This window comes from Babylonia areolata, chromosome 20 (assembly GCF_041734735.1).
Source record: "Babylonia areolata isolate BAREFJ2019XMU chromosome 20, ASM4173473v1, whole genome shotgun sequence".
Classification (NCBI taxonomy): domain Eukaryota; kingdom Metazoa; phylum Mollusca; class Gastropoda; order Neogastropoda; family Buccinidae; genus Babylonia; species Babylonia areolata.
The window spans coordinates 27,061,046-27,082,152 of NC_134895.1; the positions used below are offsets into that span (position 1 = coordinate 27,061,046).

The 21,107-nt window shown below is 45.7% G+C and overlaps 1 protein-coding gene across 2 annotated transcripts in view; it reads left to right on the forward strand.

The window, feature by feature from the left end:
- LOC143295357 (trafficking protein particle complex subunit 12-like) overlaps nt 1-12,799 on the forward strand; it is a 28,013-nt gene extending 15,214 nt beyond the window's left edge. For both annotated transcript variants that reach the window (XM_076607013.1, XM_076607012.1), the window contains exons 11-13: nt 68-165; nt 3,810-3,897; nt 10,684-12,799. In XM_076607013.1, the coding sequence (XP_076463128.1) occupies nt 68-165; nt 3,810-3,897; nt 10,684-10,926 (429 nt within the window). In that variant the 3' untranslated portion in view covers nt 10,927-12,799. The remainder of the gene's footprint in view (nt 1-67; nt 166-3,809; nt 3,898-10,683) is intronic.
- The last annotated feature ends 8,308 nt before the right edge of the window (nt 12,800-21,107 follow it).

Sequence of the window (21,107 nt, forward strand, 5' to 3'; positions counted from 1 at the left end):
TGTTATTGTTGTTATGATGATGATCATTATCATTCTTATTATTATGAATTGTGTGTTTGTGGATCAGATGGGGAATGTGGCCAAAGCCAATGAAATCCACTCAGAGGTGGAGAAACTGATGTCCAAGGGGGATAACTTATCAGCGTGCTGCAATGCCATGAACAGGTGAGTGAACCCTTTGAGTATGACAATAACAATGTCACTCAGTTGTCAGCATGGGCACACAGATAAGGAAAGTCTGATCATTCAATGAAGTACATACTATCAAACAGCATGCTCAGAACAGTAAGGATGAAAATTCAAAACATACCACTTCTCAGCGACAGCAGGATCAGTCCTGTTATCACATGCTTGGGCCCATCTGGGACATCACGCTCAGCAGGCATGAGATTTTTCCGACTGTATTTGATTTCTGACTAAAAATTGGCTCCAGAGGCCATTTTTGAGATTCATGGGGGTTTTTTCAACCGAGGAAGGTTGCACGATCGTTGTCTGACCCATCGACAAGACAGACCCACAGCGTTTGCCAAAATGCCTTATGCTTGGATAAGAGAACCAATTGAGAATAAGTGTTCCGTTCCTCCTCTGTCATCATTCAGCTTATCCGTATTTGGTCGCAATTACTCAGCTTCTGCTCGCGGGCTTCACAACTTGCAAAGATACCTGATTTCGTCGATCGTATTCAATGATCGACAAAATGAGAAAACTCACAAAGGAAAAGAAGATTTTTGCAGTAGAGATTGTTAAAGGAGTGAAAATAAGTGGAACTGGGCCTGTCAAGATGAGACCGTGAAAACAGAAGAACAAAAAATTTACTATATGGGTAGGTGCCATTCGCAAAATCATCGCCACGGGCAAGGCCAAGTGCGATAGGTGTCAGATTGTATGGGTGCAACTCTTCCGTCCAAGCATGGAAATCTGTTTTCAGATTTACATCAAAATCTGACCGTCTGTTTTCTGAAAAAAAAGAAAAGCTGGTAGGCCGTTCTATATTGTTTGCTGATGAACTGTCAAAAATGAAAATGGAAAGCTCTTTCAACCCCTTGAGAGGTGATCCAGTAACTTGTCAGAGCACCAAAATCGAAGTCAAAAGGTTTCGTAATGGTCGATTGAAGTTGTCAAAATGCCGATAACAGAATGTGATCCCTACATGGCACATGTTGATATCACTGTGTCAGTGAAAAGCAAATTATACACACATGCACATTGCACAGACATTGCGGGCGATCACACACACATACATGCATAGACATGCGATGTGCACACGCACACACACACACACACACACACACACACACACATACATACACACACACACACTAACCTGCGCAGCACATGCACAGATACACAATCGCCTGTGCACACGATCTCCATCCCTGTCAAGCCCCAAAGGCTGTGGGTACATCTGCTTGACCCTCTGTTCATTCAGCAAAAGCTGTAAAGGTTTGCCACTTTTAACACAAGCAACATTGTTGGGATTGAAATAGAAACTTTGTAGCAATTGATGTCAGTGCTTTTTCTGGCACAGCTGATGCTGCAGCACTGGGCACAGACAGTTCATGGCAAGAGTCTGTCTGTTTAGATCTTAGATCTATAGCCAGATTAGCCAAGGTACACACATGTATGATGCACACAGATGATTTGAAAGCGCATGCGTGCGCACGCACACACACACATACACATTCTTACTTTGAAAAAAAATCATATGAATGCACATATGTATACACATACTCTGTTTTTTTTAATTTTCTCTCTCTCTCCTTCACATTTGCACATGGGCACACATGAGCAATCACACAGAGCTTGATAATATGCACATGTGTGTGCACACACTCTGTCTCTTTCTCACACACACACACACACATAGAGTTTACTTGATAACATACACACACACACACAGAGAATTGTATTTAAAGCAATGCACACATACAAACTTGCACTTTTTTTCTCCCACCTTACCCCCTCTCTCTGTGTCTTATTGTCTGTCTGTCTGTCTGTCCCTCTTTCTGTCTTTCTCTGTCTCTCTCTGTGTCTTTCTTGCATATACACACAGTTATATTTTTTTTTAAAAACACTCACAGACACACACACACAAACACACACACACACACACACACGGAGAGAGAGATTCGTTGAATTTGAAAGCAATGCATACACATGCACAAATACAACTTGCATTCTTTCCCTCCACCTTCCTCCCTCTCTGTCTGCCTACCACTCTCTCTCTCTCTCTTGTTTACACCTAGTTGAATTGAAAGCACACATACACACATGTGTGTGCGCACACACACACTCTCTTGCTTGCTGACTCTCTCTCTCTCTCTCTCTCTCTGTGTCTTTCTCCCTCACACACGGAGTTTAGATGAACACACACACACACACTCAGTCCAGGCTGGGGAACTCTCAGCGGAGCCGCAAATCTCAGCGGAGCCGCTATTTTCAGCGGAATAGCGGTTGATTCCAGAGGGAAAAAAAAAACACTCCCCATTCTCCCCCCCCCTTCCCCCAAACACCCTCCCCCCCTCCTCCCTCCTGCAGACTTCTCTTCAAGTTCCATGATTTGCTGAGGTTCCCCTCCCCTCCAAGTCTCTCCCACCAGTAGTGAGGGGGGGGGGGGGGTGGCGGGGGGGGGGAGGGAATAAAACCACTGTCAATGACTGTGGCAACTTTGGCATTGAGCCATGACACTGACCACTTGCTCTGGCTGAGAATCCCAATCCCTGACTGCTGAAAGTGATATAACTAGTCACATACCCACGCCCTCCTCCCTCCAGTCATTCCCCTTCCCCATTTCTTTCCTCAACCAACACTCATGCCTGTCAGTGTAACAGAGACTACAGGTGTAGAGACCAGGTGGTCAGTTATATTGGCACAGTGCAAATGTGTGTGCTAAGTAAACCTCACACACATACACACACACAGAGAAGAGGCCCCCAAAACCTCTTTAAAATCACTCATTTCATTTTCAGCCATGGGGCTTTGCCCCCCTGGGCCCCACCAGTGGCCTAAGGCCGATTTCCAGAAGAAACTCTCCTGGACAATTCCCCGGCCTCACACACACACACTCACTCACTCACTCACACAAAGAGTTTAACACTCTTAGTTGTATTTAAAGCAGTGCGCATACATGCACACATACAAACTTTTGCTCTTTCCTCCCATGTACCCCCACCCCACCCCATTGGTGGCCCTAAAGTGCAGATTTTATGGTTTGAAATTGAGAAAAACCTTCAGCTTCAGGCCCTCACCTGTCAGACTCAATCACAATTTCCCAATTTCATGTCTGCTCAGGTGTTACCTAATTTATGTTTAAAAATGAGTTTCCTGCCCAGCAGTGTAGCCTGGGTGTGGCTGTGTATGGTAATTTGGGGATGAATTGATGTGAGTGTAATATAAATCTAGCAGCTGGGAACAGACCCAAACAAAAAAAATGTGGAAAAATCCATAAACAACATGAATTCCAAGAGAAGAGAGGAGGAGGTAGGAAAAAAAGAAAGAAGCTAAGAAAGGGACAAAGTGATAGAGAATGTGATAAAAGAAAGAATGTGTAAAGAAACTCGGTGGAGATGCTCCCTTCAGGTGATATTTCCTATAAGGAAAGGGTCAGATATCTTTATATCTGAACAGTGCAATCTGTCAGTGGGTCAGCAGTCACAGCGGTTTCGTTTCATTATCAAGTCCATCTAGTGTCACCTTTAAACATATGCTTATGTTGTGTATGAAAACGTTTTATTTTGTAAATCTTTTTGCACATAAAATTGTGTTTGACGTGATATATATAGAATGTATATCTGTGCACATGTTCACAGGGGACTGTCAGCAATGTGCATAAATAATTTCTCTGAGGCATACAACCATTTCAAGACAGCTGTGCAGTTAGAGCCTGACAATACCTGTGTGAGTACTGTTTCTCTACTATTTTCTTCTTTGTTTCCATTGTTCTTACTGATATATTTGTTATGTTTTGATAATTACTGATGTTTTAATTTATCCTTCCATCAAAGGAACCATGACTTGAGTGTAAATATTGTTAATATAATTGATTATATGTGGAGGTGTATAGAGTTGTTGTAAGAGGCTTCTTGTTTCTAGTTTTCTGGTGCTAGAATTAAATGTGAATTGTTTTACATGTATCTACATGTGTATATTTACATTATTGTTATTATTATTATGAGCATTTACGCCTAATCTTGAAAATAAGCCTTATATGTTTACAAACATAACATGTACCTAAATATCATAAAGGAAAATTTGAACACAAGATACCATACATAATTAAAAATTATCCCCCCCCCCTCCCACACACACACAATACACATGTGCACACACACACTTGTCATTGCACACAATCATAGTCATCAAAAAATAGAACCAACAAATTCTGAAACTATCAAAACTCACTCACTCACTAATAGTCATTTTAGTTCATACTGGAAAGGGATGAACTGTTGAGAATTAATCAGGAGAGGAAAAGGTGGGTCTTCAGACTGCATTTGAAAGATTTCAGCGAAGATGAGTGACGGAGAGACTGAGAAAGTTCATCGCAAAGAATGGGGGCTTGGTATGAAAAACTGCGTTGACGATACGCTTTGGTTCAAGCAGGGGGGATCCTAAGCATGTGGGTATCAGAAAAAGAGCAGAGTTGATGTGAGGGTATGTAAGGATGAATGAGATCAGAAAGATACTGTGGACCAGAAGCCTCAATGGACTTGAAACAAAGAGAGATGACTTTGTGAATAATTCTTTCTTGTATTGGGAGCCAGTGCATGGAGAGGAGAGACATGATTAAATTAGGAACGAAAGAAGATGAGCAACATGGTTCTGGACTTTCTGAAGCCTAGCAGTGAGGTAGCTGGGTGAACCGACAAGCAAGGAGTTACAATAATCCAGGCGGTACAGTACAAAGACACAGAGGAGAGTTTTGGTTGCATCTTCAGTCAGGAGATGATGAATGGATGCAATTCTGCAAATTTCAGAGTAACACAGTTTGTTTATATTTGCACCATGCTGCTGATAGGAAAGAAACTGGTCTAGTATAACACCAAGATTGTGGACGGAAGAGGAAAGAGGAATGTCGGTGCCATTGAGGGAGACTCTGAAGGAAGAGAGACTGAGTGGCAAAATCTTTGTGGGGTGATAGTCATGATTTTAGTTTTATCCTCATTTAATTTTAACTTGTTTTCAGTCATCCATATCTTCAGACCAGAGATGCAGGACTGAGTTGAGTCAATGAGAGAGGGAAGGAGAGATGAAGTTCCCGACAGATAGAGCTGGTTGTCATCAGAAAAGCTATGGTGGAACAACGAATGATGATTCACAATGGTGGAAATCGGTTGTGTATAGAAAACAAACAGAATGGGCCCAAGCACGGAACCTTGTGGCACACCAAATTGAACATCGGAAGGGGAGGATGAAAGACCGCATACAGAAAAACATTGGACCGGTCAGACCGTCACCGTCACCGATCCCTCAGATTCCGAATCCTTTGGGGCGCCTTCGAAGCTTTGTCAACCACCTTTCTCCAGTCCTCGCGTGTCTCGGCCGCTCTCAGGGTGTCTCTCAGCTCCATGCCTGTCCACTCTCGAATGTTGTCCTCCCATCTCTTCCTTTGTCTGCCTCTTCTTCTTCCTCCCCTCACTGTGCCTTGTAAGATTGTTTTAGCAAGACCAGAGGAGCATGTGACATGACCAAACCACTTCAGTTTTCATTGTCTGGCGAGTGTTTGAAGGTCAGTATAGGGCCCGATTTCATTGCGGATGCGTCTCTTGACTTCTTCATTCGTGATGCGGTCTTTGTATGAGATGCCTAAGAGTCTTTGGAAGCACCTCATTTCTACAGCTCTTATTCTTCTCTCTAAGTCCGCTGTGAGGGTCCTTGATTCACATGCATATAAAAAGATTGACATGACCAGAGAGCGCATCAGTCTGATTTTGGAACTGATGGCGATTTTTCTGTTTCTCCAGATGGGTTTGAGCTTGGTCATTGCGGCTGTGGTCTGGGCAGTTCTTGACAGTATTTCTGGTTTTGATCCCTCGTCTGTCATGATAGATCCCAAATATTTGAATCTGTGAACACTTTCAAGTTTTTGGTCTTTGATTTTGATTTCTGATGTGAAGTTGCTGTTTGTCATCACTTTTGTTTTTTCCCCGCTGATTTCCATACCAAATTTTGTTGATTTTTCTTCTAAGCGGTTCACTAAGTCTGTTAGCTCTTGCTTGTGACCAGCTAGACAGCTAGGCAGGACCGGGCAGACAGATAAGAGCAAAACCATGAGAGAGCAAGCTCGCAGATTCCAAAAGTGTAATTCAGACGGTTGAGGAGAATCTGATGATCAACAGTAGCAAAGGAGGCTGAAAGATCAAGGAGGGAGAGAAATGATATTTCGTTGTTGTCAAGAGAGTTAATAAATCATTTGCAATTTTGAGAAGGGCTGTCTCAGTGCTATGACTGATGCGATAAGCAGACTGAAACAGTTAATTCAAGTTATTGGTGCTGAGGTGGTTGAGCAGTTGAGCAAGTAACTTTCTCTGTGACTTTTGAGAAAAAGGGAGGATAAGAAATGGGTCTGTAATTCTTTAGTGAGTCCGGATCGAGACTGGGGTTTTTGAGCAGTGGGCGTAAGATAGCAGACTAAAACACAATGGGAAAGGAGCCCGACAGAAGAGAGCTGTTAATAACAGTAGTGATGTTTGGAAGAAGTGTGTCCAGGCAGTGGTTGAGGAAGGAAGCGGGAAGAGGGTCAAGTTTGCATGTTTTAATGTTTGACTGTCTAGTAATTCTATTGACAGTGTTAATAGAGACAGGCTGGAAAGAGGTGAGGAGGTTGCCAAAGAAAGATGGGTTGGGAAAAGTGGGTGTGTGACATGTTTTAGAAATATATGACGCAGCACATGAAAACCAGCCAAAAGACCACATTTATAGTTTTTAACTTATATATATTTTCAGAAAGTTTAAAGATCACAGATTAGCATATGAAAAACATAGATTATCTATCATAGCTTTTTTTCTATGATAAGAAAAAACAGGAGAGGCAAGGCCTTCAAGACTCACTTGTGGCAAATTAAGTCCCCTAGCATTAATTACAGATTAATTTCCCTTTTTTACTATCTGCACCAAAACGTTTGCAAAATAAATAAAACTACCATGCTTAGCAAAAGAAGTTCCTGTTTGAACAAAAAATGATAATAATGACTGCTCTTGTTGTTGTGTCAGAATATCAGATCAAAGTGCCAAGTTTAGAGAATACAAAAAATATAAATATAACAGTGAATGCAGTTTGCATATAATTAGGCTTCATTTTTTATTTTTTTGTGCCCATCCCAGAGTTGCAATATTGTTTTAAACAAGATGACAGGAAAGAACTGAATTTTTCCTATTTTTATGCCTAATTTGGTGTCAACTGACAAAGTATTTGCAGAGAAAATGTCAATGTTAAAGTGGAGTGATGGCCTAGAGGTAACGCGTCCGCCTAGGAAGCAAGAGAATCTGAGGGCGCTGGTTCGAATCACAGCTCAGCCGCCGATATTTTCTCCCCATCCACTAGACCTTGAGTGGTGGTCTGGACGCTAGTCATTCGGATGAGACGATAAACCGAGGTCCCGTGTGCAGCATGCACTTAGTGCACGTAAAAGAACCCATGGCAACAAAAGGGTTGCTCCTGGCAAAATTCTGTAGAAAAATCCACTTCAACAGGAAAAACAAATAAAACTGCACGCAGGAAAAAATACAAAAAAATGGGTGGCGCTGTAGTGTAGCGACACGCTCTCCCTGGGGAGAGCAGCCCGAATTTCACACAGAGAAATCTGTTGTGATAAAAAGGAATACAAATACAAATACAACGGACACACACACACACAGACACACACACACACAGACAACCAAACACCGGGTTAAAACATAGACTCACTTTGTTTACACAAGTGAGCCAAAAATTATGTGCATGAAAAAGGAACAAATGGAGAAATCTGCTCATGAAAAAAAAAAATTTGCATGCCTGTAACTTTAGAACAAGAATCATTCTGAACATGTGTGTAGTGTCAAAAGATTCAGAATGAAGTTAACTGTAGATTTCCATATGAAAAAAAGCACTGGAAATTGAATATTTTTTCTCTGCACTCAAACAGTCAAGAATGGCTAGTGGAGGAGCGACATCATGCAATACAGATTATAGAAGCATGAGAGAGCAGTCAGTGGGGAGAGTGAATGTTCAAATGATGGAAGGACAAAGGCCGCACACACATATGAACAAAACATGATATTTACACACATATGAACAAAACATGATATTTCATGCTGGTAAGCTGATGAATCTTTAGAACTTCAGCTTTAGATCCCAGATCAAACTAACATTCACAAACTGAAATCATGAAGTATATTGCCACAGTATCAGCTGACATTATTTCGGAAAAGCCTGGAGTCAAGTGCACTGAAAGTTGCAACTGAAGTGACGAATGTGTGCAGCAGTACTAACAGCCTTGTGGCTTGACAAGGGTGAATGGAGATTGTGTGTGTGAGTGAACGTGTGTGCACGCGTGTGTGTGGTCGTTTTTGTGTTTTTTGTGTACATGCATGTGTGTGTCTGTATGTGTCTGTGTGCATGTGTGCCCATGTGTATGTGTGCGTGTGTGCCCATGTGTACATGTGTGTTTGAGCGTCTGTGTGTCTATTTTTGTGTATGTGTGTGATGGTAAGTGTGTGTGTTGTTCATGCACATGCACGTTTTTCCAGTTAAATTTAGATTAAGTATGAAAAGCATGGTGTGTGTGCACACATGCGTGCACACAGAACACATACACACACACATACACATCAGGCCGTGGGCAAATCGGTATGCTCCCAAATACAGGAGAAAATTTTGTGTTGCTGATGATTTTAACCAGTTGAGTGCCTATGTCAGCAGATGTCCTGCTCAAAGTGTTGCCATTGTGCCTATAAGTTGTCCACTGATGTCCTGTTTGTATTTCAATTTTTCCTTCATTGGAGTTTGGTATTATGAACATAAACAGACTCTGAATGGCTAGTTTAATGCGTTTGTGTTATAAGCATACAATTTAAGTGAGCATTAGTCAGGTAGAAGACCCCTTTATCTCAATAATGAATTACAAACTGGACTACATGGAGCACAAATGTAAAAAGGGTTTGCTTAACAAGTCGGACACTTCATTATTTGAAGACAGTGGTCCAAGACAGCAGATTTACACAACATTGCAACCTGTGCTGATGATTACGTATAACGATGAGAGATGGATCTGTCTTGACTTATGATTGGTTAGAACTGGAAGGTGATGACAAGGATAGTATCGAAACTGACAACACCACCCAACTCTTTCTTCAGTCCATTTATCCAATCAGACATCATTTCTGAGTGAGTGACCAAGACTGATGGTGAAGGCGCAGCACTTTCACGTAATTAGAGAAGAGGAGGAGGAGAGATAGAGGAGTGGTGTAAGACAAAAGGTCGAAGGCCAGACAGAAGGCGAGTTAGGGGGCGTGGCACCTACATGTCACTCAGCTGTCTTTTCACAGTGATCAACAGCCAATAATCCACTATTTTCTTGAATCTCAGGGTTTACAGACGATAGATGTGAATCATGTATTTTTTTATTTTTTCAAGCATTTTGTCACTGATCAGTTGATCAGTTAATTTATAGAGGAGGCAAATCAAATGCACAGCAGATATTTTGTCAGATCAGTTACAACCAGAAGGAAGGGAATATGATCAAAGTTCTCTCTTCTGTAAAGGGGGACACTCTTAGAATAGTTAGATGTAAGAAAAACTTGATGGCTCACTCTATGAGAACATTATTGACTTCTTATCTTTACCATACCCACATTCATCATTGCTGGGACAGTTATTCACTTACATGACTACAGGTGTTGTGATTGTTATTATGAACTGAAGCCATTTTATTTTCTTTTACAGGAATAATCAGACAATTAACATGTTTTTTCCAGCTATATTGTTTGGTATCTTTCTGTGGAGGTTGAAATAGACTTTTTTTAATGCATAAAAAAATATTATATTCACTTTGAAATGCCTGAATAGTTATCTAGATTCCAAATGACTGGCGGAAAAAAGCCAGGATTTAGAATCCAGATTCATTTTCCTTCACAAAGACGTTTGCTTTTGTTTTTTGTTTACTTTTGTTCTGTATCTCCTATTTATGCTTCAAAGACGTGAAATTTGTATTAAAAAAAAAATAATCTTGATTTTCATTACTTTGACCTTGACGACGTGTTTATGTGCACAGGTAAGAATAGCTGGCTCAAGTTTAGCCAGGTTTTTGCATACAGATAGATAGATAGATTAATCCTTTTCCATTGTATTGTATTGCATTACTCCTTTGTCACAACATATTATCTCTGGGCTTCCCAGGGAGATGAGACAGTGGTAGTGTCACTTTTTTCTTTTTTCTTTTTTTCCCGCTAGTCTGCTTGTTTTCCTATCACAGTGGGTTTTTCTACAGAATTTTAACGGGGACAACATGCGCTAAGTACATTCTGAACATGGGACCTCAGTTTATGGTCTCATTCCATTGACTAAGTCACTAGTAAGTGCATTTGATAAACAGTCAACAATGACATGCCTGTCAAAACACACACACACACTCACTCACACACACACATACACACTCACACACACTCACACACCCACACAAACTCTAACCACCTGACATGTGACAGGCTGTGAACAACATGGCGGTGTGCTCGCTGTACCTGGGGCGGCTGAAGGACGCCCTCAACACACTGGAGGCCATGGTGCACAGCGACCCGGCCCGCAACCTGCACGAAGGTATCCTCTTCAACCTGTGCACACTGTATGAGCTGGAGTCATCCCGCGCCTTGCACAAAAAGCAGGCTGTCCTCGACCTGGTTAGCAAACACAAGGGGGATGGCTTCCCCATCGCCTGTCTCAAGATGGCCTGAGGGACTGCATTGTTTGTGCCGTGGTGGTGGTGGTTTTTGTTTTTGTCCCTGTTGAATTACACACTAAGACATGGGGGCCAGCGCACCCATGCGCACACTGCCTGCATATACACGCATGTGTATGTACGCACAGACTCTTTCACACACATGCACACATGCATGCACACAGATACACACACACACACACACACACACACACACACACACCTTTTACCTTTTTTTTCTTTCTTTTTTTTTTTGTCCCTGTTGAATTTCATCAGGTTGTTCTTATGATGGACAGTGCCAGTTTCATAGGCTCTTGTTTCAGTCTTGAACTTTTTTATCATGAGAAGTAACATTTGTTAAATGTTAAAAACAAATTCAGAATTTTTTTCTTTTTGGTTCCATAGATTTGTTCTGCAGAACAAAAGCTTTACTTTTGGAGATTTATTTTCAGTAAATAAACATACATAATTTTTTGTGAAGATAGAGGAAGGATTGATTTAGTGTCCTTCAAACACATTGAGATTTAAGGTGCATTTTAGTTTTCTGTGGGAAATTGTGTCAGAACACCATTTTGTTTCTTTTTGTTGTTGTTGTTGTTAATCAGCCTGCCAATTATTAGGAATGTAGTAGTAGTAGGGACTAACATTTTCGCCTTTTGGCCTCACGGCCTATAAACGTCCCCTCTTTGTATCAATATCTTTTTGGTTTGCATTGTGTTCTTCATTTTAGATATACCAAAGCAATTATTCGTCAAATTTATAAAACATGTTACCGAGTTTTATGAGAAAGAGGTTATAATGATATCATACTATCAGTTACATAAATATCAAACAAAGCCCACAATATTAATAAAACTTCCCAAGGTTCATGTTAGAAATTGTGATATTTATAATAAAGATGATTTTGGCAATGATGAACATGATAGCAAGACCTGAACAAAACCTGCTCCATCTTCTCTTCAGCTGAGATGTATTTTCCGTCAAAGTAGAAATATTATTAATTTGAAAAAATGAATTGTGATTTGTTCTGTTAGGAAATGTATTTATTAACACCAGATTGTTCTTACTCTTTTATTTTAGATCAAGTAGGTCCCTTTTTCTTTATAGCCAGAATTGTTTTATATTTGTTAATTATATTTCTTAACAGAAGTGTTTAATATAGCAATATTGAATGTTATTATTTATAACATTGTGGGTATTCTTCAGCTGTAAAAATTTTGTCTTTGATTCATTATAATGAATGGATATTCTGTTGAGTATGGTAGTAACATGAAATTCAGAATGTGATTATCATTTGCTGTCTTTTGAACTGTGATTAAAAGCATGTACAGTGCATTATATATGTCATACTGTACATCTATATCATATTGAGGGATGTTTGCAATATCAGTCTGAGATACTGTTTGTGTTTTTTAGACAGTGATTGATGAAACTGTAATCAGTAGGTGATTAGTGGAGATAATTTTGTGTGTGTGTGTGTTTGTGTTAGAGAGAGAGAATCTGTTCTGTGTGTGTGTGTGTGTGTGTCTGTGTGTGTGTGTGTGTGTTAGAGAAAGAGAGAATCTGTTCTCTCCTGAGGGTGTAGGATCAAGTATTTGTCAAAGTTATTTGAAATTGATGTGGACTGACATTTGTAGAGATTGAGTCATGATAGTGTTGATTGACTTCTTCACTTTGATAATCCCTGGCATTGCAGATTTCCTCATATGCTTCAGCTGGTGTAATGGCTTCACACTGAATCCATTCACACTTTGGGTGTGTGATGCTTCTCTGACTATTGCTCCCCACCCCACCTTCTTTGACATATTGTTTGGTGTCATATACTGTACCATGTCAAACTGATGCAAACTAGGCCTATCGGTTTGCTTTGCTTGGCCAAATTTCGCGTGGCTTACAGTGAAAAGACGAGCCGTCTTGCCCCGGTCCGCTCTCAGCCAATCAAACGCCTCTAAAAGCTATAAGCGCTGAATCATTCCTTTGGCCAAGGCTCTCCACGCCATCTTGTCAGGTTTACACTCTGTCTCATCTTACGCTTTTTTTGGCTATTAAGCATATTCATTTGGCCTTATTTTGCTGCATGCGGCTTGTCTGTATTGTATTCTTACATTCTGTGTACTCGATTCGACTCGGCCCCCTCGATTCGTTTGTTTTTCTCTACCTTTAAGTCGATCCTGTCTTTCCTTTCTCTGTTGGGGGTCGGATTTTCGCTGGGTGCCTAAGCGCGGGTTCCATGCCTCGTATGCCATACCACGAAGGCAGGGATCATGAGGCTGGGATTGAGACTCGGCAAGAGACTCTCCCAGGCCCAGAGCTCATGATTCCTCCCGATACGGACTGCGGCGATGTGTCTTTAGACGCTGATCGCGGAGGCGACTTTTGTACCAGTAAAACGGTCATGAAGGGGACTGGGGGGAAAGAGGTACAAGCGTCGCCTCCCGAGGTGTCCCAGCGCGAGGCAGGGAGAAGAGGGAGTGGCAAGTCCTCTCTTGGTGGTGGGGACTGGCAGCTAGGCACGAACTCCCAAGTGGAGGCCGTGCCCGGCCGTTACCCGGGTCCCCACTCGGAGACAGCCTTCACGGGCCCCATTGCTGTTCTCCCTCCTCCCTTCTCTGTCGACCCCCCTCCCCCACCTCCTTTTGGGGGGGGGAGAAAAATTTGGTTCCGGGGGGGGATCTCTACTTCGCCCACCATGGGCCAAGCCACCCCCGTCTCCCCACGGGAGGGGATTCTGGGTGTGTGGCAACATGCTCTGCAGGTCTTCCCGCTATCCGGCCGGTCTCCCCTGCTGGGGGAGGCCCGCGCGTGTCAGGAAGTTCCGGACCTGACCTCCCTCCGACTTGGCCAAGTTTTTCCCTTCATGGAGGTCAAGGCGCCAGTGACCCTTGGGGTTGGGGTCACAGGATGGCTGGTGCCCACGGGTGGTTAACCCCATTCTACCCATACTGGGGCGCACCTATGGTGCACGCTGGACTGCCGGGAGTACCAGGGGCCAACCCCTTGTCCGCTCCCCACCGGATCCAACCCAGCACATCTCACAGGGTGACACACACAGCCCCGACAAGTGGGATCGACTTCTCGTCAGTCAGGTCGAGCTCCTCGACCAATATTGCCACTCAGTCCACAAATCGGTCCTCTGTCAACCCACAGGTTACCTCCACGGTCACAACGGCCTCCTTGTCAGGACCGACGGCTGCTGAGGAGCCCTGCTACCCAGCCCTCGGTCCTACAGGGAGATGAGTGGCTGTTTGTCCTGTCACAGCACTCGTGCGTCCCTCTTGCATCCAGGGACGCCCTCTTTGAGGTGTGGCACCCACCATCCCAAGCATGGTTGGACCTACGGTCCACACGCTTCCCACCCGCTTCAGGCGTCAAGGACATAACAGCTGCAACCATGGTCCTGGCTCGGGATTGTCCCAGCTCATCCCGCTGGGCTGACCACAGCTCACAGGACGCCCCAGTGGGTACATCCACTTGGGATGGCACCCATGACATTTCAGCGCCAACATTTCAGCGCCGTACATTTAAGCGCCGTACATTTCAGCGCCGTACATTACAGCGCCAAAGCATGAGAGAGAGAGGGGGGGGGCGAACTAGCTAAATACATAAACACACACACACACGCACACATACACACACACACACAGGAATATAACCAACACTCACTTCGTCTTTCTGTTAATTGAACTTTCTGTTAATTGAACTTTGAGTTCTTTTTTAATTGAACTTTAAAGATAAAATCACATGAAAAATTAAAATCACATTTTTTAATTGAACTTTAAAGATAAAATCACATGAAAAATTAAAATCACTGAATATCACTGAATATGCATCGTTTGGTGCCTCTCCTAAAACATGAATGCAAAAGCAATGCCCTCCATCGTGTCCATGAGAGAACGATCCCCTGCGTTGTACTGCAAGATGATGGTTTTGACACGTTTTTGTAGGTCTTTGTACTTTCGGCGCTTCGGGGCAGGTGCCTGACCTCCCATAAGACGCATGACGTCAGCTTGAATCATGGCTTGCTCTTTTTTGAGGACTGCAATGAGCTTCCACAAATCTGGGGAGTACGCCCCTGCGTGGTTTTGGAATGCATTGTGAAATCCTTCCACACTGTTGTTGGATTTCGCTGCATCCGAAAGGACTCGGTCATGCACATTCCACATTTCCATTTCGAAAAGTGGTGATTGACGGGGGCCTCGGCGACGAGGTCGGCCGATGTGCGTGTCTTCAAAGTAGTCAATTACTGGTTGGCCCCGGGCGTCATAAAATGGCGATGTAGGGTCAAAGACACTTTCGAAGGCTGGCTCGACGTCATCAATAGGCAGATATGCCAAACCCGGGAGCATTCTCATCAACTTTGCGAAATTTTCATCGTTTTTGTAGTCAATTGAGAGTCCATTGTCTTGAATGTGACGCCAGACGCTCTGCGCCAGATGGAAGTGACAACCCGTTACCTTCAATCCAGGGAAAGCTGCACCGAATGCTGAGACCGCAGCTTTTTCGTAGTCTGTCATCAACGTGCTTGGCGCAATTCCTGGTTTGAGCGTCTTCAAAGCTTGAAGAAGTCTATCGTACGTGGCACGTGACTTGCTTGGGAGCAGGGCAAATACAACCGGAATGGTTGTTTCCATGTAAAGTACATGAAGCGAGTAGATTTGAATAAACAACCCGGGAGCTGTCTTGAATGTGCCGTCAGCAAACCAGTCTCTCTGCTCGTACAGCAACTGAAGACCTTCAGGTGTAGCGAAAACGAGAATTCTGTCCGCCCCTGGACCCGAGTCATACGCCAGGAAAGGGGTGCCGTCAGGGAGCACCTGTGACACAAAAAGAAGAGAAGGAGAGAGAGAGAGAGAGAGAGAGAGAGAGCACACTCACACACACACACACACACACACACACAAAGACACACACAAAGAGACACACACACATACACACACACACACACACACACACACACACACAAAGAGACACACACACAAACACACACGCACATACACACACACACACACACACACACACAAAGAGATACACACACAAACACACACGCACATACACACACACACACACACACACACACACATACACTTCACCTTCATGTCTGCTGGGATTTCACCCAGTTCTGCAAGGCTGGCTGGTAGGGCAGGCAGATTGTTCCGTTGGATCGCATTCGTCAACGACTGCTTGCTTGGGAGACTTGTGACGGTAGCTTGGGACAGTCCTTCGTGGATGTCAGCCAGAATTTGTCGCGTGGCATCCCGGGTTTCTTGGGCTTGAATTTTCATACGATGCACTGCCTTGGCCGCTTCAATCTTAGGACGGTTGGGAGCGTGTGACAGGTGCTCTCCTCTCCGCAGAACGACATCGCCTGCCTTCATGTGGATCCTTGCTTTGCAACAACCAACATCGCATCGCCAAAATGACAATGCTGGATCTTTGCTACTCAGCTTGTCAAAGCGATACGAGTAACCGTCAAAGGAAATCTTGTCCTTCTTCTGTATACTTGGGTAGATTTTGGCCATCCTTTCCGAGTAATGTACGGAGCTGAAATGGTTTACTTGATGTCTTAGGAATGTGCATCCGCTGAAATGTACGATTTGTAACTCACAACTCTCTCTCTCTCTCTCTCTCTCTCTCTCTCTCTCTCTCTCTCTCATACCGTTTGGCGCTGAAATGTACTCACAACTCTCTCTCTCTCTCTCTCTCTCTCTCTCTCTCTCTCTCTCTCTCTCTCTCTCTCATACCGTTTGGCGCTGAAATGTACGGCGCTGAATTGTGCGGCGCTGAACTGTACGGCGCTGAAATGTATGGCGCTGAAATGTACGGTGCTGAAATGTTGGCGCTGAAATGTTGGCGCTGAAATGACGTGTTACCGGGGATGGACTGCGAACAAGAGTGGGGGCCCCTGTCTTTGGATGAGGACGAACAAGCGGATGAGCACTCTTCGCCCACATCCCAGGGGGACAGATTGAGCCTGCGCCTCCCTAGGAACCAGCCTGAACCAAACTCAGACTTTGCCGAGCTCGAACTGACCCTCCCCAATAGGGTCACGTATGCCGAATCAGTCCCTCAGGCTACTTTGTTACCCTTGACCCTCCTTACGCCATGTGACTCTAACTCCAGAACCACAAGGCGACTCAGAGTGCCAGAAATGGCACAGGAATGGCTTAATAAGCCAGCCCGCACTGTCAGGGGTGCTGCTTCCATCCCTCCTCCAGGCAGGGAGTCCCTCTCTGCCTCGGGCGCTTTTTCCCCGGGAAAGTTCCTTAAAGATTCCTCCAAGGGAGAGGTGTGGTCCTGGTACACACAGGACCACCCTGCCTACAGGGAAGCAGAGCCCTCCGCGCAGGACAGGATGTTGGTCTCACAGTGCACCACCTTCCCCACTTCAGATACCCTATCCTTTAAAACGTTAGCAGAGTGGGACAAATTGGCCCGCCGCTGCCTCCTCGAGGTTTCCACGGCTTATACCTTCTTCGACGTGTTCCTCCACAGGGCCAATGAGCTTAATCAGGACACGGGGTCTCCTTCCTCCGTCCCACCTGGCCTCTTCACTGACCAGAGGTTAAACACTTTTGGCAATAGGGTAGCATCTGGTCTCATGGCAGCTGCAGACACAGCTACCAGCCTTCACTTCAATACTGTGCTAGCGCGGCGTGATGCCGTTCTCCGCCTCTTAACATTCCTGTGGAGGAGAGGGCTGCCCTGTGGTCCATCCCAGCACAGCAGCACTCCCTCTTCGGCCAGTATGCACCCCATTTTGTCAGCCACAGGGCAGAGACAAACAGGGAGGTGGCCTCATATTTAGCCCACACTTCCCAGGGGCGCCAGGGCTCTATGCCATTGAAGAGACTGGCCACCAGGGCCCCTCCATATACCACGCCACCTAAGTCAAAGCGGCGTGCGCAGAATCAGCGGCAGAGGAATAAACCACCTCATGTCTGTCCAAGCCGACCGGCCATGCCCAAGGCCAGAAGGCAGCACCCCCAATGACTGGGCACAGGCAGCACCAGTCGTTCAGCCCCTCCAACTTTGAAACTTGTCCCGGCATGCACATTAGTGGTGTGCTCTGGGACTCAACGACTGGATTGTATCGGTGCTAGAGTCAGGGTACGTGCTGCCTTGGGTGGAGGACCGCCCCCCTCTAAGATCCACTCCTCTTCCTTATGTGCCCAGCTCGACGGAGCAGGAGAGCGTCTTAGAGAAAGAGATATCGCACCTACTCCTCATAGGGGCGATATCTCAACTCTCGGGCCCAGGCCCTGGTTTTTACGGCCGGTTGTTCGTGATTCCAAAGGTCTCGGGAGGGTGGAGACCAGTCTTGGACTTGTCCCCCCTCAACAAATTCTTCCCCAAAACCAAATTCAAGATGGACACACAGGCACAGATTCGGGAGACCATTCAACAGGGCGATTGGGCTACCTCTATCGATCTGAAAGATGCTTATTTTCATATCCTCATCCATCCGGCATCCCGTCGGTACCTGAGGTTCGTGTGGAGGGACAAGGTGTTCCAGTTCTCGGCCCTCCCATTTGGTCTGTCCCTTGCCCCTTTCCTGTTTACCAAGGTGGTGCGGGAATTGGTGTCCATCGTCCGCTCGGAATCCATTCGTCTCTGTGTGTACCTGGACGACTGGCTTATCCTGGCCCAGTCGCAGGCCCTGTGCCAGAGTCATACGGCCAGACTTCTAGACCTTTGCTCCCAACTGGGCTTCCTCATGAGCCAGGAGAAATGCGATCTGTCCCCAAGTCAGTCCTTCAACTTCTTAGGGATGAGATTCGACACGCGGTCCATGATAGTCTCTCAGACGTCAGATCGCTGGGACCGTCTGGCAGGCCTCCTCAGCCACTTGTGCCGTTCCTCCCAAGCAACAGCGCGGACACTTTCTTCCCTCCTGGGCATGATGGAGTCCATGGCACCTCTCATTTCCTTGGGCAGGGTTCTCAAGCGCCCTCTTCAGAGGGCACTGAGGTAACGGTGGTCCCAGAGCACTCAGCCATGGGATACCCAGATATGTCTGGGCGAGTGGTTCTTCGAGGTGACATCAGAGTGGTTAATCACCCCTCTTCTGACACAGGGGGTGCCCATAGCCCCACCTACTCTTCAGGTGGCACTCTTCACGGACGCCTCCTCCCTGGGCTGGGGAGCCCACATGGACTCACTCCATGCAGCAGGGACTTGGTCCCCGGAGGAGCGCCTATGCCACATCAATGTTCTGGAACTGGAGGCAGTTCCCAGGGCTCTCCTGCACTTCATGGGGGAGGCCACTGGCAAGACCATCTGCTTGTTCACGGACAAGACGACAGTCACATGTTATGTGAACAAAGGGGGGGGAGCGCACTCAGCAGACCTCTCCTTGCGGACCGAGGCTCTCCTCCGCTGGTGCCACAGCAAGGGCATTGCACTTTCAGCGAGACACATAGCAGGAAAAGCTAACATCTTGGCAGATGCTGTCAGCAGGTCCAAGAGTGTCATCCGCACAGAGTGGACCCTGGACAAGGACACCTTTCAGGGGGTGTGGGAACGGTGGTTTTGGCCGATGGTGGACCTTTTTGCCACAAAGTTCAACAAGAGACTTCCCACTTATGTCTCTCTGGTCGCCGACTCAGAAGCGTGGGCAGTGAATGCTTTCTCTCTAGACTGGAGCAGCCTGATTGCCTACGCGTTTCCTCCCTTTCCAATTCTGTCCAATGTGATACGGAAGGACAGATTGGAACGCCCGCAGCTAATCCTCATTGCGCCAAAATGGCCAGCCCAGCCCTGGTTTCCAGACCTTCAGTCCCTGACACATGTCCACCCTGGAACTCGAAACCAAATCTCATCTGCTGAGGCAGCCTCGTTCCAATCCTCAACTGCTCCACCTGCACGCATGGCTGCTGTGCGGTCGGAACTGTCAGCATCACCATTGAAGTCTTCGACCCCTCGGTCGGCCTCTGTGTCGGCTGCACTGACCCAGGGGTGTGCCTCCTCTGACCTCCTCTCCATAGTCACCAGAGTAAGGAGGGAGGGAACGGAGACTTTGTATGACTTTCGCTGGAAGAAATGGTTGCGGTGGTGTACAGCTCAGGACATTCCCCCTACTAACCCTACGAGCATGCAGCTGGCCAACTTTCTGGCTCACTGCTCCTCGGTTCTCAACCTGTCTGCTAGTTCTGTGCGAGGGTACAGGTCTGCCATCTGTACCACAATCAAACAGCTAGGTGGTCCCGCCTTTGAAGCGGATTTCCTGCTCAGAGAGGTGGCTAGGGGTGCCTCTCTGAAGGAAGCTAGAAACCCCAGAAGAGTGCACCTCTGAGACTTGTTCCTGGTGCTGGATTTCATTTGAAAACAGCCCTTCAAGCCATTGGGGACTATTCCTTTCGACTTGCTCACCCTCAAGACGACTTTCCTTCTGTTGCTGGCCACAGGCTGTTGTAGAAGCGAGATTCATGGTCTTAGTGGAATGCCACAAGATCTGGCCTTCCACAGAGATGGTTCCATCTCTCTTCGTTTCCTTCCAGAGTTTCTAAGAACCAAGACCCTGAGGTCCCTTCCCCCTCTCTGAGGGTCAGACCTTTGTCTGATATTCTTGCCCAAGATGATGAGGATAGGCATCTCTGCCCTGTTCGGTGTCTCAAATACTATTGGGATAGGTCTCGCCATAGGCGTTCTTCTCAGAGGCGTCTGCTCATCTCCCTCAATGAGAATTACAAGAAAGACATCGCTGCAGGCACCATTTCCCGCTGGGTTTCCCAAGTCATTCGTAGAGCCTACTCTCATGCACACAGGGATATCAGCTGTCTTCATCCCAGAGCACACGAAGTGCGGGCCATAGCAACTTCAGCTGCTTTGCAGCACTCAGTGCCACTGCAGCATGTCTTGGAGGCAGCCTTCTGGCGGTCTGAGAATCCCTTCATCAAATTCTACCTCAGGGATTTCCGTATGACCAGGGCTGACGGTTCCAAGGGGATTTCCTTTGTCGTGGCTACAAGGGCTCCCCATACGAACCAGTAGGTGTTGCCCTCCTCCATTTGTTTTAAATTCTGCATCAGTTTGACATGGTACAGTATATGACACCAAAAGGAGGAGTTTGTATTATATTCCATGTTTGGCGTTACATATACTTACCATGTCAAACTCAAATGCCTGCCCGTCCGTCCCCGCGTCTCCGCCGTGGTTCTCATGGGGCATTTTCTTCGATGGCCACGGAATGATTCAGCG